Source organism: Convolutriloba macropyga, chromosome 6 (assembly GCF_964194025.1).
Source record: "Convolutriloba macropyga chromosome 6, txConMacr16.3, whole genome shotgun sequence".
Classification (NCBI taxonomy): Eukaryota; Metazoa; Xenacoelomorpha; order Acoela; family Convolutidae; genus Convolutriloba; species Convolutriloba macropyga.
Window position 1 is genome coordinate 33,961,960 of NC_134473.1, and position 14,583 is coordinate 33,976,542.

General features: G+C 38.4%; 1 protein-coding gene and 1 non-coding gene across 6 annotated transcripts in view; both read left to right on the top strand.

Moving 5' to 3' along the window:
- LOC142341632 (protein unc-13 homolog B-like) overlaps positions 1-14,583 on the top strand; it is a 238,982-nt gene that overhangs the window by 26,892 nt on the left and 197,507 nt on the right. For all 5 annotated transcript variants that reach the window (XM_075392735.1, XM_075392737.1, XM_075392736.1 and 2 more), the window contains exons 6-7: positions 7,852-9,519; positions 12,823-12,982. In XM_075392735.1, coding sequence (XP_075248850.1) covers positions 7,852-9,519; positions 12,823-12,982 — 1,828 coding nt within the window. The remainder of the gene's footprint in view (positions 1-7,851; positions 9,520-12,822; positions 12,983-14,583) is intronic.
- Positions 12,038-12,119, top strand: Trnas-uga (transfer RNA serine (anticodon UGA)). The gene has a single exon. It is a non-coding gene; the product is annotated as a tRNA-Ser (tRNA).

A 14,583-nucleotide genomic window follows, 5' to 3' on the forward strand; every position in this document is an offset into this window, starting at 1 on the left:
TAGTTCCCTCTGTTTACCAGATGTTTGTTTGAATTTGGTTGTTGCTGTGGTTTTTGCGATTTTTTGAATTGTATGTTATCAAGTTAAGGTACTTCTAAAAAATTGATTCAATGGATATACTTTTTTGTATAATTCTGCATTCTTTTGTGTAGTTTTGAAGTTAGCAGCCGTTTTTTTCAGATGAATTTTCTGAGTTTTTCTCTGCAAGTATGCCATGTGTTTCAGCACTAAAGGAAGCAGTTAAAAGTTTCATGGACAAGTTATTACTGGATACCAAGATTTTGTGCTTTTCTTAACCGATTTTTCTCTTTTCATCATCCTCCTGTTTTTAATACTTGCTCTCGAACTAAGTTTGAAGTAATTATTCCAAACGTGTGTCTCTTTTTTTAATGCAAAATTTTCACCTGACGGTTTTTGCGCTGTTCTCGAACATTCGTATGTTGAGTGACTTTGTCACGTTTCAGTTCTTAGAAATTTAGCCCCTGTGAATCATCCCCACTCCCTGTCCAGCAACCCTCCTCCCCCTTGTCGGTTTGAACCCTCCCTCTTGTCATTTTGGAGGTTTTAAACACTTTTGGCGCTTTTTCTATTTAGTTCCTGTTCTGTTTATCAGATCTTTGTTTGAACTTGTTTGTTCCTGTGGTTTTTCGATTTTTTGAATTGAAAGTTATCAAGTTAAATTACTTCTATAAAATTTATTCAATGGAATTTCTTGTTTGTATAATTTTGCCTTCTGTTCTGTAGTTTTGAAGTTTGCAGCCTTTTTTTTCAGAAAAATTTTCTGAACTTTTCTGATCAAGTATGCTATGTTTAAGCACTAAAAGAAGCAGTTAAAATATCATGGACAAGTTATTACTGGATACCAGGATTTTGTGCTTTTCTTAACCGATTTCTCTTTTCATCATCCTCCTGTTTTTATTACTTGCTCTCGAACTAAGTTTGAAGCAATTATTCCAAACGTGTGTCTTTTTTAATGCAAAATTTTCATCTGACGGTTTTTGCGCTGTTCTCGAGTATTCTTTGTCTTGAGTGACTTCTTCACAGTTCAGTTCTTCATTTTTGAGTGATAATTTTTTCGTTCTAAAATAAATTTTGTTAATTGCTCTTGAACGAAGTGTATAGCAATTATTGTAAACACGTGGGTCTTTTTTATGCAAATTTTTGCTTGACGGTTTTGACTTTTCGAGTGACTTTTACGCCCCTGACTTTTTGCATTTCGCGTGATCTAAAATTCTCTCTCAATCACAATTTCAAGCGAACTCAATTGTTGACAATTTAATACTAAAAGTCAAATGGAAAGTGCGCCGAAACTGGTGCCATTTTTCACTTTAAATCTTAATAGTGGTATATCTTAACCTCCAATGTGTTTATTTGAAGCCCACTATTGAACTTCTTAGTCCCATTCAGGCTCCCCCTCGCCTTCCCCCCCCCCCCCCCCCCCCCCGACTGAAGCAGGTTGCAATTGATTAGAGCTCACACTAGTCGTTCGAGAGCAGTTCTTCCGACGTTTAGTGGGTTCTGTTTGCTAAAAGTGATAGTGAGCGAAAGGAGATCAAAGCCATTGTAGATGAGTGCTTAAGATGGCAGCCTGACGACTTGGCGGTCACGGGTTCGAGCCCCTCTCGGATCGGTTTTTGCGTCCATAAAACATTTCTAAGCAACACCCCTGTAATTTAAATTGCTCCCGTCTGTCGTGCGAGATCAATTCAGCCAACGTTGGTCGGTTTTTTTGTTGATTCTCGCTCAGTGTGTCCTCTATTTTATTAGAAGTCATTAATTGTCCTCGAACCAGGATTGCGGCAATTATTGTAGACGTTCGTGTCTTCTGTTGATGAAAAAATTTCGCTTGACCTTTTTCTTCACGAACATTTTTTGATTTCAATTCACGTGACATTTTAACGCTTGACTTTTAGATTTTTGTAGCGATTTGAATTCGCGTTTTCAGAAATTAAGTCTGTTGCATAAAAAAACCAATTGTGAGAGCTGACGGAACATGGTACATAGCCGGTGAAGTCTAATGGTTAATGTCCCCAACTTTCATCCCAGAGGTCGTGGATGCGCGCCGCTCCCTAGTAAGAATTTCTTCCAAAGTTTCTCGAATCTATTAAATTCTGTAGCGCCTTCCAAATTGTTTGGCTAGCCAGTCAATCGAATAAATCCTCCAAAGATGGTTGACAGAAATTTGGAGACGTTTGGTTGCAGAAATTTTCAACAGATTTTGAACTTTAATTCTTCCATATCACACCTTTTTTATTTCTGTATTCTATCGTTCCTTTTGTTTTATATTTTTTGGGGTTAGTCATTTATGGAAACCCAGTGATTTCTTAAAGAAACAGTTGCTGAGAATCGTTTTGTTAGCGCAGCAACTTTTTTGGACACATTTTGGATTTTGGTATTTGTTCTTGATCGTTTGTTGTTTGAGACTTAGACGGTATTATAAGTAATTAGTTTAAGTAAGTGCTTTGTTCAGATTTTTTTAAATTTTTTTGTTCACGCTCGGCAATTTGACTTTGATGCTTTGTTGTTGATTGCCTTTTCGAGTTGTTTATTAGGTACTTTTAAGTTGACCTCCCAATTACATTTCAAGACTTTTAGCGGTCTAGTTTCTTGTGTTTAGCAATGTAAGTTCTTTGGACTGGAATTCGCTACTAGTGGACTGATTTCTTTCAAAATTTTGAATTTTGAAACAGTCTTTAACTTTTAGATTCCTAGTTTGTTTCTAGCCGCATTCCCTACTTAACAGCTCAATTTATACCCACCTGCCCTTCCCATCGGCTGCACGGCCCCACCTAACCCTTCTATGTTTTGTCCCTCAAGAACTACACCAACTTCTAATTCCCCCAATCACCGCCATCATCGTTAAGGAGGAATTAGAACAATTTTCGCAGCGTTTCCGAAACTTAAACTTTAAGCAAGGTACCTTAAATTTTTTCTCTCTATTTTGTGGGTGGGTTATTCCAGTGTGTTATTTGCGCGAGTATTTGAGTAGTTTCCGTTATGAAAGTTTCCTCGTGCTAGATTTTTTTGCTAATTTTTCTCCGAGTGCTTGTAGTGAGCAGATTATAATTGCTCTTGAACGAAGTGGGAATCAATTATTGTAAGTTTTATTGAATGTAGTGAATGCTGTCAAGGTCAAAAAGCGGGATAAAGGCAGGTCTTAAAGTCATTGCGCATTAGGTTATTGATTAGAGCTATTGCTGGCTGGCAGTATAACTAAGCTTAATAGACTTCAGTTTTGAACCTGACTTAAGTATTATTGTAGGATTTGGCTGAAATGGGTCAACAAATTCGAACACTTTGTGACACTTAGAAACAAATTCTGTCTGCCTTTTTCTTTTCTCTTTTCTTTTCCAGTGCCGATGTGCGTCACGCAGCTCTTTTCCGGCAGTTTTTAGCTATGTTTTGGATTGCGCGAATTCAGAAATTAATTCTGTTGCTAAAACGAAGCAATTTTGACGGAAGTTTGTGTAGCGTAGTCGTTAATGTACCCCTGTTATGCGAGGGTTCGAGGACCATCCTGGGCAGAAATTTTGCACCACGAAAGTTTCTCTAGCCGCGCCAACTGTTCAAGTGAATTTCGTCCGACGTTCATCGGTTTACATTTCTACCGGTTGTCTTTACTCAATTCATCGCGTGATCTATTTTTCTGCCTATGTAGATTTTCTACCTCAAAATTTGTATAAAGCGTGCGGGAACTTAGTCTCTAATCAGCTCTCTTAAAGCTCCCGTCAGCCTCCTTAAGTTTAAGTTATCTAATATCAAAGCCAACCCCTCGTGAGTCGTTCGAGAGCAGTTCGAGGCTGTAGTGGGTTATAATTGGTAATTATAATAATTGCCTCTAGCAAATAACAGGCAGCTAGTCTGCCTTGTAAATATTTGGTTTACCTTAATGTGGCTTAGTTTAATTGTTTCGTCTTAGCATGCACGCGTCTTTCGTAATAGATATACAAGCAACTATATGAAATCTTGCAAGGTTGTGAAAGATTTGAATTGTATTCGTGTCTTTTTGCTTGTTAATTGCTCTCAAACGAAGTTTGTAGCAACTATATTAGTCCTGTCAGTCTTTTTTATGCGATTTTTCGCTTGACCCATTTTTCGTCTGACCCATTTGACTTTTTGTCCTCAAAAACGGGATAAAAAGGTAGCGCCCAGCGGGCTCCAAATGCAAGCTTAGAGCCTTTCAGCTCAGTAGTCTCCAAGTATGCGATTCACGGAAACTGTTTTGGAGACTTTTACTTACAGTGTGAAGGTTGGCTCTTAGGAGTTGACCCCCCCCCCCCCCCACATCAGACCCATCTCAATTCACCCCGCCCCCAATCCCCACCCCTGCACATTGTGCAGGCCATGAGGTCCCCTTCCAGCTAAAACCGCCTTCCCACCGTTGCCCCCCACCCCACTGTTTCCCCCATCAGCCCCCCGTCGCACCCTCACGCTCCTTCAATTAAGCTAAAGCTAGCCTCACAACACCGTGGCTAGCTACTGACGAAGCCAACCGCTCGCCCGTTGTTTAAGAGCAATTCGGCCGACGGTAGTCGGTTATGTTTTTCCTCATTAGTTTGCTGTAGTTTTTTTTAATTGTTTGTCATTGATTTTCCTGCTTTGTTTTTAAGGGACGCCACAAAGCTTGCTGAAGTCCATATTTGAAAAATGTAATATCATCAGATTTAGTTTCTTCTGAGGCGACAAAGGTCTAAATTTTGCAAGAAAGCTAAATAGATAGTATATATATATATATATATATATATATATATATATATATATATATATATATATATAAACGTCACATCAGCACTTCGTCTTCGTAAATATAGCTCCCCAAACGTTACTACTTTGCAATTCCTCTAAACAGAACCAATTGTCGATAATTCGCTAATTAATTTGTTACTTATTTGTAGACACGTAAATTGGTTCTGATATGCTATTTGTTTAATTGCTCTTAACATAAGTTTGTCGCAATTGTATTAGTTATGTGGTCTTTTTGGTGCGAGCTTTTCTGCTTTAGATTTTCTTCTGATTTCTTTGAATTTTGTCCTCAAAGGCGGAATAAACAGGTAAAGCCCGGGACATTATGTCACGGAGCATTTCTCTTAGAGCTCTAAGTAAACAATTCAACAATTCACCATAGCTGCTTATAATGGCATTGGATATATTACCATTCCGTTTCAACTAGCCAATATCATAGTACTAAAATGTTGGTTTAAAGGAAAATTTTATTCAATTTGGACTTCCCGTCATTCCACTTTATCAAACTGTTTAAATTGCAGTGAGAAAACATTTTAAGCAAATTTTTGGTTATTTAGAGAAAAAAATTTAACTTGATTTTCTGCACAAACTCGAAAATTCAATTTAAATTTTGAGCATCCAGTAACACATTTACAAGTATTATAATAGCATTCAAACAAAATTGGCCAATTCACTCTAATTTTGTCGAAAACAGCGCAAATGATGCCTTCAAATATTGGAGATGGCCAAATTCTATCCTAACAGCAGTAGAAAAATGTAGAAGCCTGATTTATCTACGATGCAATTATTTTTCTACAGTTCTGCTTAATTGGGTGAAAACAAAATCTTATGGAAATGCTCCCTAAAAATTGACATTCTCAAAAAAGGCTGATTCGGCTGAAGTTGGAGAAGAAATAGTAAACATTACAATTATTATACACTTCAATAGCTGCTCGAAAAAATTCAATACAGCAAAGAAATTAAATTTTTACTGTTGACGTGCTCTCCTGGGGATGCATTTTTTCTCATGATTGTCATTAAAAAATCTACATTAACTTCCAAAGTTTAAAGGACTAATTAATTTATTCGAAATTAGAAATGAGGTGCCACTTGAAAGTTTTTTTTCTTTTTGCTCTATAATGGCGTTCTGATAAATCGCACATTTTCGACAAAAATTAGGCGTTGCCTGAATTCCCTTTTAGGTTATGCTTAAGAAAATTGTATCTGGTTTGCCGTTTAGCGTCTCCGCGTAAAGTTCGAAAATTAGTTGAGGTCTAAATGGTCCTTGAATGTTATGTTAGTATCGATTGTCTAGCAGTTGCTAATATACAAAAATTCGACATGGTTAGATGACTGGAAAATGCGTGAAAAACTTTTTAAAAACAGATTCAGTAATTGGCAATTAACTCCTGTTAGCTAGTATCAATGCTCGCACTTGTTTCTGTTTTTCGGCATGCGGTTCAACAGAAAAGGTCGAAAACTAATTGGTTGCACAAAAAAAGATTGCACAAAAGTACTTCGGATTACTTATTGCAAATTACAGTAAAATGTATTTTAGCATTTATGTGTATTATGATACTTTAGATGTATCTAAATTAGGTCTTGAGGGTTGTAATTAATAGGAACACTCGACAAATTATGATATTGGCTAGTTGAAACAGTATTGCAATATATCCAATGCCATTATACCCAATACCAATATACCCTACTATTATACCCAATGCATTGTGATATTTTCGTTCGCTAATCTTACTACAAAGTGGCCGTCGCTATTACACGTATATTTTAGCATAAGTGAATAATTTAAGCCCATGTTCGGTTGTGATAGTTTCATATCAAGTCCCACGGGCCGCTGAGGCGTATGGCACTGGCGATTGAGTACGTTAAAACATACGGGTATTAGCGACTGCTAATTCGTAATCGGAGTATTGAAAGAAAATAACAAAAAGCATTGGGTATATTGGTGTTGGGTATATTGCCTTGACTCGAGTTGAAATACTTTGTGTAAAATAGAGACAAAAGATTGGTTCGCTCAATCGGCTATTTTCCATGTAATGTCAAGACTTATTATCCTTGAATATTCAAATAAATGACTTTTCGTCAACAAATTATAAGTTTTAGAGGATGGATGACGCAGTCACTCAAACTTTCATACTCAAGAAAAAACTTTTGCTAATTCATTTTTGATTTTTCTTAAACTGAAACAGCAAACTGTGCCTATAAGTATTCCGGTTAAGGATCTTTTCTGCTAGCGCCCCCCCCCCGCTTAGTTCGACGCCCCCATTTATACATGTTTAACACATACTGTTAAAGCTAAGTAAGTTGATTCATAAACATATATGAACAATATGTCTTTATTAAAAGCTAGAACAGCTATGGTTTGAAAGTATTACGTATTGCAACGAAAATTTGTTGCATATAACGTAAGCATCAATAAAAATTTGTTTATTCTATCATTTTTGGTCTTATCAGCTACAATAAGGGCTTGATTTTTTAAAATTTTTAAAGGAAACTTCTAAAAATGCCTTTAGTATACCATGAAATGCAAATATCACTTTTACAATTTGCGAAAAATCAAAATTTGGGGGTGCTACATTAACGGCTATATAAGGCTGGGTGGTGGCGCTAGCAGAAAAGATCCACGGTTAAAATGAAAATATCCGGAAATTCCCTTTCTGAATCATTTGTAACTGTAGATAAGTTTTCTATGACAGATAAGCATTGTTTAATGTATGAGTCTTTAATGTAAGTTTTTTGGGCGAAACAAATGAATTATAAATTGAATATGGTTTCTATTGATAGCTTTCCCATTAAATAGTGATCTAGAAAAAATAGGCAATGGAGCCATTTTATATCAAGTTTGGTCAGTGTTTACGAATTTATGAAGCTTGAGCACGTCAGCAAACATGTCATCAAAAACTTCATGTTTCATTACTTTCGAGAAAGAAAAAAGATCGATTTCGTTTTAAAATAGCTTTACAATGTTTTATTGCTCTCAACAGAAATACGGTTCACCGAATTATCAGCACAATAGCAAGGCTTAAAATAATTACCTAACCCCTCTAGCATGGAGGGTTGGAGCAATTAACTGTTTTCCTGTGTTCCTCAAATTTAATATTCTGTTTGCAGCAAATCACAGCCAGTTGTCGGAAGACAGTGATTACACTAGTGACATTGTGGCTGGTGTCAATCAACCGATGCCCAATGAGTCATTCAGTCAGTACCACCCCAGAAGACAACATCGAGCCCAATTCACACCCACCAACAACCCACACCAACCCCCTTCCTCTGTCGCTGGGCAACACGCTGCACCCTACTACCACCATCCCATATACGGCGATGGACGTATGCAAAGTCAGGCACCTGGCTATTACGAATACAGTGATACTGAATTTTACCCACCAGGTGCGGAAGCTGGTGGAGGACGTGATGCTGATTACGAACGTTACCAGCAGGGATCCAGACCTTATGGACACTCTGGTATCTATCCGGATGGATATATCAGTGACTCATACTATCATGAAAACGGAGCGGGTGGTGGTGCTGGGGGAGGATTTGACGATCCTTATTACTTCTATGATGAGTATGATCCAGACTTTGAGTACTATGATTACGACGAAGAGGAGTATTTTCTTGAAAATGGATATTATCCGGACGAACCATACTTGGACCCAAACCAAGAGCACCCTGGTCCCAATTTTCCCGAAGGTACTACTCCACAGAGTTCTGCTGTTGGAAGGCGCAAGCTTCCCGACGTCAGTCAAATTTCAGAGTCGGAGGCGTATCTTTCCGACAGATCGGGACTGGATACTGATCGCGAAGGTGGCTCGCGTCACCGTCACTTACCCACCGATCCAAACAATCTGCGTATGAATGGATCCTCTGATCAAGTTCCCGTTAGTTCCAGCGGCGGATTCTCGCGAGGCACTGGGAGTGAATTAGTAGGTACAAGCGAGGATCCGAATTCCTTTATGCATGAACCCATTCCAGACGAAGATTTGATTGGCGACGCTACAGGAGGTGACGAATATTATGATGGCGAAGAATGGTATCCAGAAGGCTATGGACCCGAAGATTATTTCTACGCTGGTGCCAACGAGGATTATCTGTTTGGTCCAAATCCAATTCCAGGTGATCCCAATCTGGATTTCGTACCTGGACACTTCCCGGAATCCGAAATGATGCAACCTGCACTTGATGAGTTTGGCAACCCGATTCCTCCCGGAGATGGCGAATTCCACGAGGGGGTCGAGTACGATGAGCAGAACTATGAGAATGTTCAGAATTTGTATGATGATCATCCAGAGAGATTCCCAGCAGGTTCCGAGCCGCACCCTGGTCAACACTCTGAGATGATAGACGGTGAAGAGTTCTTTGAGACAGCAACTCCTGGTTATTATGATGAAGAAGGAAACTTCATACCAATTGAAGACGAACAGCTGGAGGGTTTTGAAGGCACAGAAATTTACGAGAACTTGTATTACGACGAATATGATGAGTATTATCCTGGCGAGTATGCTTACGATGAAAACGGCGAGCCGATTCTGCAAGAGACGACCCAGTACAGCCTTGATGATTCAACGGTGATGTACGAGAACTACATGTACAACTACGAGGACTCGGAGAGTAACCAACTGCATGCGGAGAGTGGAGGATCCTTCGAACATAGTCTGGCTGTTGGGGGTGCCGGGGCGTCTGGGGCTGTTCCCTTCAGTGAGCAGCTGCATATTGACACTGACCAGCGCAATGTCTACACCAATGTCATGGCTGCCAGAGCGGGTGCAGCCCTAGCTTCAGGTGGGTTAAGTTTAATGGCACTCATTCAGTGTGGTGTATCATAATTGTACGATAATAAGATATGGGGACTTATAAATTGCTCTCAAACGAAGTTTGTCGGAATTATATTGGTCTTGTGGTCTTTTTTACGACTATTTTTAGGCGTATTGCTAATACACGTTTTTTTAGCAGACGCAAATTTGTTCATGACACGAATTTTGACACTTGAAACTTTGAAAGGTCATGCCGAGAATTTTTGATCCATGTAAGTCCCTCCTACATATCTAAACTACATACCAACCGCCTACCCATTAAAGCCCCTCCCCCGCGCCTTGGTTATTTCTAACCATATATGGGTTAGTTTTTTTTATATATCTGAAAAAGGTGGGATTTTTAATTCGCGAGTTTTTGATTGCACGACTCTTCAAGACGTTTCTGGAATTTTAACGGCTTTGTTTTCTGTGCCATTTTTCGCTTTGACCGAATTTATGTCTCACCCATTTGACTTTCTGTCCTCAGAAAACAGGATGACTAGTTTTGGTGAAAGCTAAGTAAGCGTACGTAGAAGTAAGCCGAATGTTATATAATAGTTATGTGATCTGTCAGAAGTAATACATTGTAAACTGTTACAATCAAGACAGCATAGTATTGGCAATTTATGTATTCATTTGCGCCAAAGAATCAAATAGACGTCATTTTTAATAGATATAGGGATTTTGAGCCCGTGGACCGCTGTCCATGGTCACCCATCTCATTCGCTGTGGGATGTATTCCGAAAATCGTGGGCCGGTTATCGCGGCGAAGCGCGCCCACATGCCTGCTAGGGACATTACGGCAATCTCATTTTTGGGCTGACTTGACCTCTATTCGGCTCGCCTGTCCATCAGCTCATTTGACCACCACTTTCCGTTTGCATCAGCTTGAATTAAGGGCTCGATGTTTTGTTGTTCGAGTTTTTTTGTGGGAAAATATTCTAAAAATTTCTTCAATTTACCTTTGATTTTGAAGATTTTTGACTTTATGATTTTTTAATGGAGGGGGTGCAAGCAGAAGATCCAAAGATCTTCAGTCAACAAAATTTCCTGGTAAATCTTATTTTGATGAGATCGCACCTTTTCTGTACTAAGGCTGCCCCACCTTAGACTTTGAAAACTTACTTAGACTTATACAGTGCGCCAGAAAAACTACGAAAATTTGTACGGTGCCGTATACGGACGTAATGTTTTCTACGGCAACTAAAAACGATTCAAAATATAATTAATAGCCGCCCTCATCTTCTTAGCCGGCTATTATAGCGCTCCTATTTTTTACTTCGTCGAACTTTTTTCGCTTTACCATTTTGCCGTTTTTTCGACATTTTGCGAAATCTTTTTGACTTCTCTAGGCTAGTTTCTCTCCTCTCATTCTGCTAAAAGTGAATTTGAACATCAGTTGCTCAGCAAAGCAATTCAAAATGAACAGAGTCAGTATAAAAAATTGAAGTCAGAAATAGAAACGGGATAAACCCATAAAGCCCAATTTTAGATGCCCGCTATTTGAACGTCGTTCCTATAAGTCTTAGTTACCATCTATTATGCTTATTGGTATTGATAGTAGCCCCTGTGGCTTCTCTCTAAGAAACAGAAGTATGTTCAACTACGAAACGCCATCAAAATAAATCGGACTTAAAAAATGTTTGTACAAAAATCTTTTTTTTTCAATATCTATTCTTTCAATCCCAATCATGCTTATTGGAATCAACGGCGGCTTTTTTCCGGCAATCTGCCGGGTATGTTTCTTATCTCATTCGAGTTGTTTTTTAGCACTGGGTGTAACTTTTCACGCCCCTGAAAAATCACAAAACTTAGTACAGCGCCACTTAAGGCCGTATCAAGTTTTGGAAGTCTTCTAAGGTTTTGGTTTTTTTGGATATATAATCTCTTTGCGTTGATCGGAAGGAGAGATCTAGGGACCAAAATTTACATATTTGGGGGCGAAACAGACCATTAAGTGGCCGAGCAGTTCTTTTATAGCCTTCCGCCTTCGAAACTGTTTTGAGGAGACAATTCAAATGCACCAAAGAATCAAATATACATTTCATTTCATTTCATTTTTTAGAGATCTATGGATTTCAAGCCGTGCCTCTCACCCCTGTGGGATGTAATTGGAAACCGTCGGCCGGTTATCGCGGCGAAGCGCAGCAAATGGCTCGCCAGGGACATTATATAACAGCTCTGAGGACCTCAAAGTACATATTTGGGGGTGCAAAAATACTGGTATATAGAACGGGGGGGGGGGGGGGGGGAACAGAAAAGCTACGGGGGCGGGGGGGGTTGTTTTTCTTTTTCGCATGGTAGTGGAAACTCCCATTCTGGCTAAGCGCTGTTGCTTTTGCTGTAATTATATGCTATAGGCTATAGATATGTATTAAATGTATGAAACAATGTATGTGAAGTACGTGATTGAATAGCAAGTATGTGTTGTATTGAAAGAACTTATAATTTGTGGAATCAGCGTACGAGCTGCCCGCATTTTGTGACTTGTAATTTTGCTTGAATAAGCTGCGATGGCCGAGTGGTTAAGGCGTTGGACTTGAAATCCAATGGGATCTTCCCGCGTAGGTTCGAACCCTGCTCGCAGCGAATGTTTTTCGAAGTACAAATCAGTGAACTATTCTTTCAAGTTAAAATGAAATTTTGTAATTAATTAATTTAAAAAATCAGTTTTAAGAAGTAGGAAAGATCACAGTGCATATAATATAGGTTATACCAAACTCAAATGATTGAGTAAACAATGAAAACAGCAAATATCAGCGTAGCAAATATCCATAACGATAATTAATTTGCTCTCAAACGAACTTTGTAGCAATCATATTAGTCCTGCGTTCTTTTTATGCATTTTTTGCTTGACTGATATTTTGTCTGACGCTTTCAACGTTTCGTCCTCAAAAATGGGGTTATCAGGTGAAGCCCGGAGGGCATTAAGTCACTGAGCAGCGCTCTTAGAGCTCCTACTAATCTCTAAAAATATAATTTACGGAAGCTGTCGAGAAGACATAAAATCATGGGATCGAATCTCTAGTATTTCCAAATGGGATCTAATCTATGTCTGTTCTAGACCCCCCGCGCCCTCATAATGCCGAAACCATTCGCTCGCCGGTCATTGTGACCAGTTCGCCCGACGTTTGTCGGTTACATTTAAATTAACGGGGGGGGGGGGGGGGGGGGGGGTGGGAGTGAGTGAGTGAGTGAGTCATAGTGAAGAACGGAAAATTGTCACGTCACAATCTACATGACTGATATTCTTGTTGGTTTATTGATCGTTAGGGCTTACTGTTTTTGTTAGAAATGACTGGACGACAGCAGCAGGATCAGTCGTCAAAACTGCTGTACGGAATTGCTACACTCGATGAAGGGGCAATTGGAAGCAGCAGAGCAGCTGCAGGTGTCGGCGGGCCATTCTTGAGTGGAGACGAATTCGCCAATGACAGCCCAGGAGAAGCCAGGTCTACTATTTTGATTGCCGCATCAAAGCGTAGTTTAAAGCGTGAAATTTATTCAAAACTGATTTTAGAGGTCAATGGACAGCTAATAGTTTTTGAATTTTGGATATTTTCATGAAATACAAGTGAAATAAGTGAGTTTTGCCCCTGTTTGTTGATTTATATAAGGTCTCGTCACTTAGAACAATACATGGCAACTCTTTCTAATGAGCCCGGAAGGAAAGTAGCAAATGGTATCAGTTCATAGCTATTAGTTTTAATGACTTGAACACTTTTAATCACCAAATGTTGATTTTTTAGTTTGGCGCGTATTTGATGTTCTTTTCATTGAGCTGCCAGGTAGTGTCATTAAGGACAAATTTTTGGCATCTACTTTCTAATGAGGTATAAATGAAAGCAGTTAATGGTTTCATTTCAGCTTTTGGTTTTTTGACAATAACCTTACTTGTTTTCATAAATAATAGTGAATTCTTTCTGTTTTGCCATTATTTAAAACTACTGATTTTCTAAAAGAAGAGGAATTAGAGTTGTATGTTTTGGAATTTTCTTTTCATTTTCCTGAATGTACGGTTATATGCTCTGATTACCATCGGAAGTTGTTCCTCTGATGCGATTGATAATCAATTGTCTGTTTTATTAATAACCGCCCTGATCTTCTCAGCCCGCTATTATAGCGCTCCTTATTACAATTCAAAGAATTTGAATTGTATTGGGGCGCTGTCTTTTTTACGACTCGAAGAGGAGTATCGGAGAAGTCCTTTTTTTTAAATCAATTTTATTGGAGTGATTTTTGAAGCGGGAAATGAAACGCGTGAAAAAATTTGTGGAGTGATTTTGGTGCTGAACAAAAGTGAAGAGCGGAGCGAAAAGAGAGTGGTTTTTGTTCATACCGCTGTTTTTGAGAGAGCAAGAAATTGATGTATGAAAAAATTTTCCCAGCGAGCGAAATTTTTTTTGTTAACGTGCGGCATTTTAAAAGCAGCTTTTCTTTGCAACTTTTGATGGTTATGAGGTTCGGTTATGATATTGTATTCGTTTTAGGATTGTTTTGATAGGAATTGAAGGTTTCAAGTAGTTGATTTGAGTTTAATGATAATTTGGAAGTTTTTGATCAGTTTTGCTGCTTTTTAGACGAAATTTAATGATTTTGTTGCCTGTTTTTTTTTGTTTTAATGCTTTAAGTGGGATTTAGATAGAAGCTTATTACTTAAGGGTTATTCAGCTACCAATTGACTACACTTTTCTTGGTATAAATCATTTTTTTTCCTAGGAAAATTGACAGAAAAATTGAAATTTCGAAACCATTTTTCTTTTATTTTTTTTTCGCAGTTTTTCTTTTTTTTTAATCTTAGGCAAGTTTCTTAGCCTATAATGACTTGCCCATTGTTTTGCGAGCTTTTCGTTGCCCTAATTGCAAAAGAATTTTATTCGGCTTTATGTTTCCTTGTACTATTAAAAAAAAACTCAATTTAAAAAACTAAAGTTTTTCTAGTTTTTTTTGGTCAATTTGTTTTTGAATGCCGTTTCTGTTCTTGCTCAAATTTTTGATGACATTTGTGGAGGTTCAGGGTTCACAATTGTTGTTCTAGTTGTTTAGTCATAAG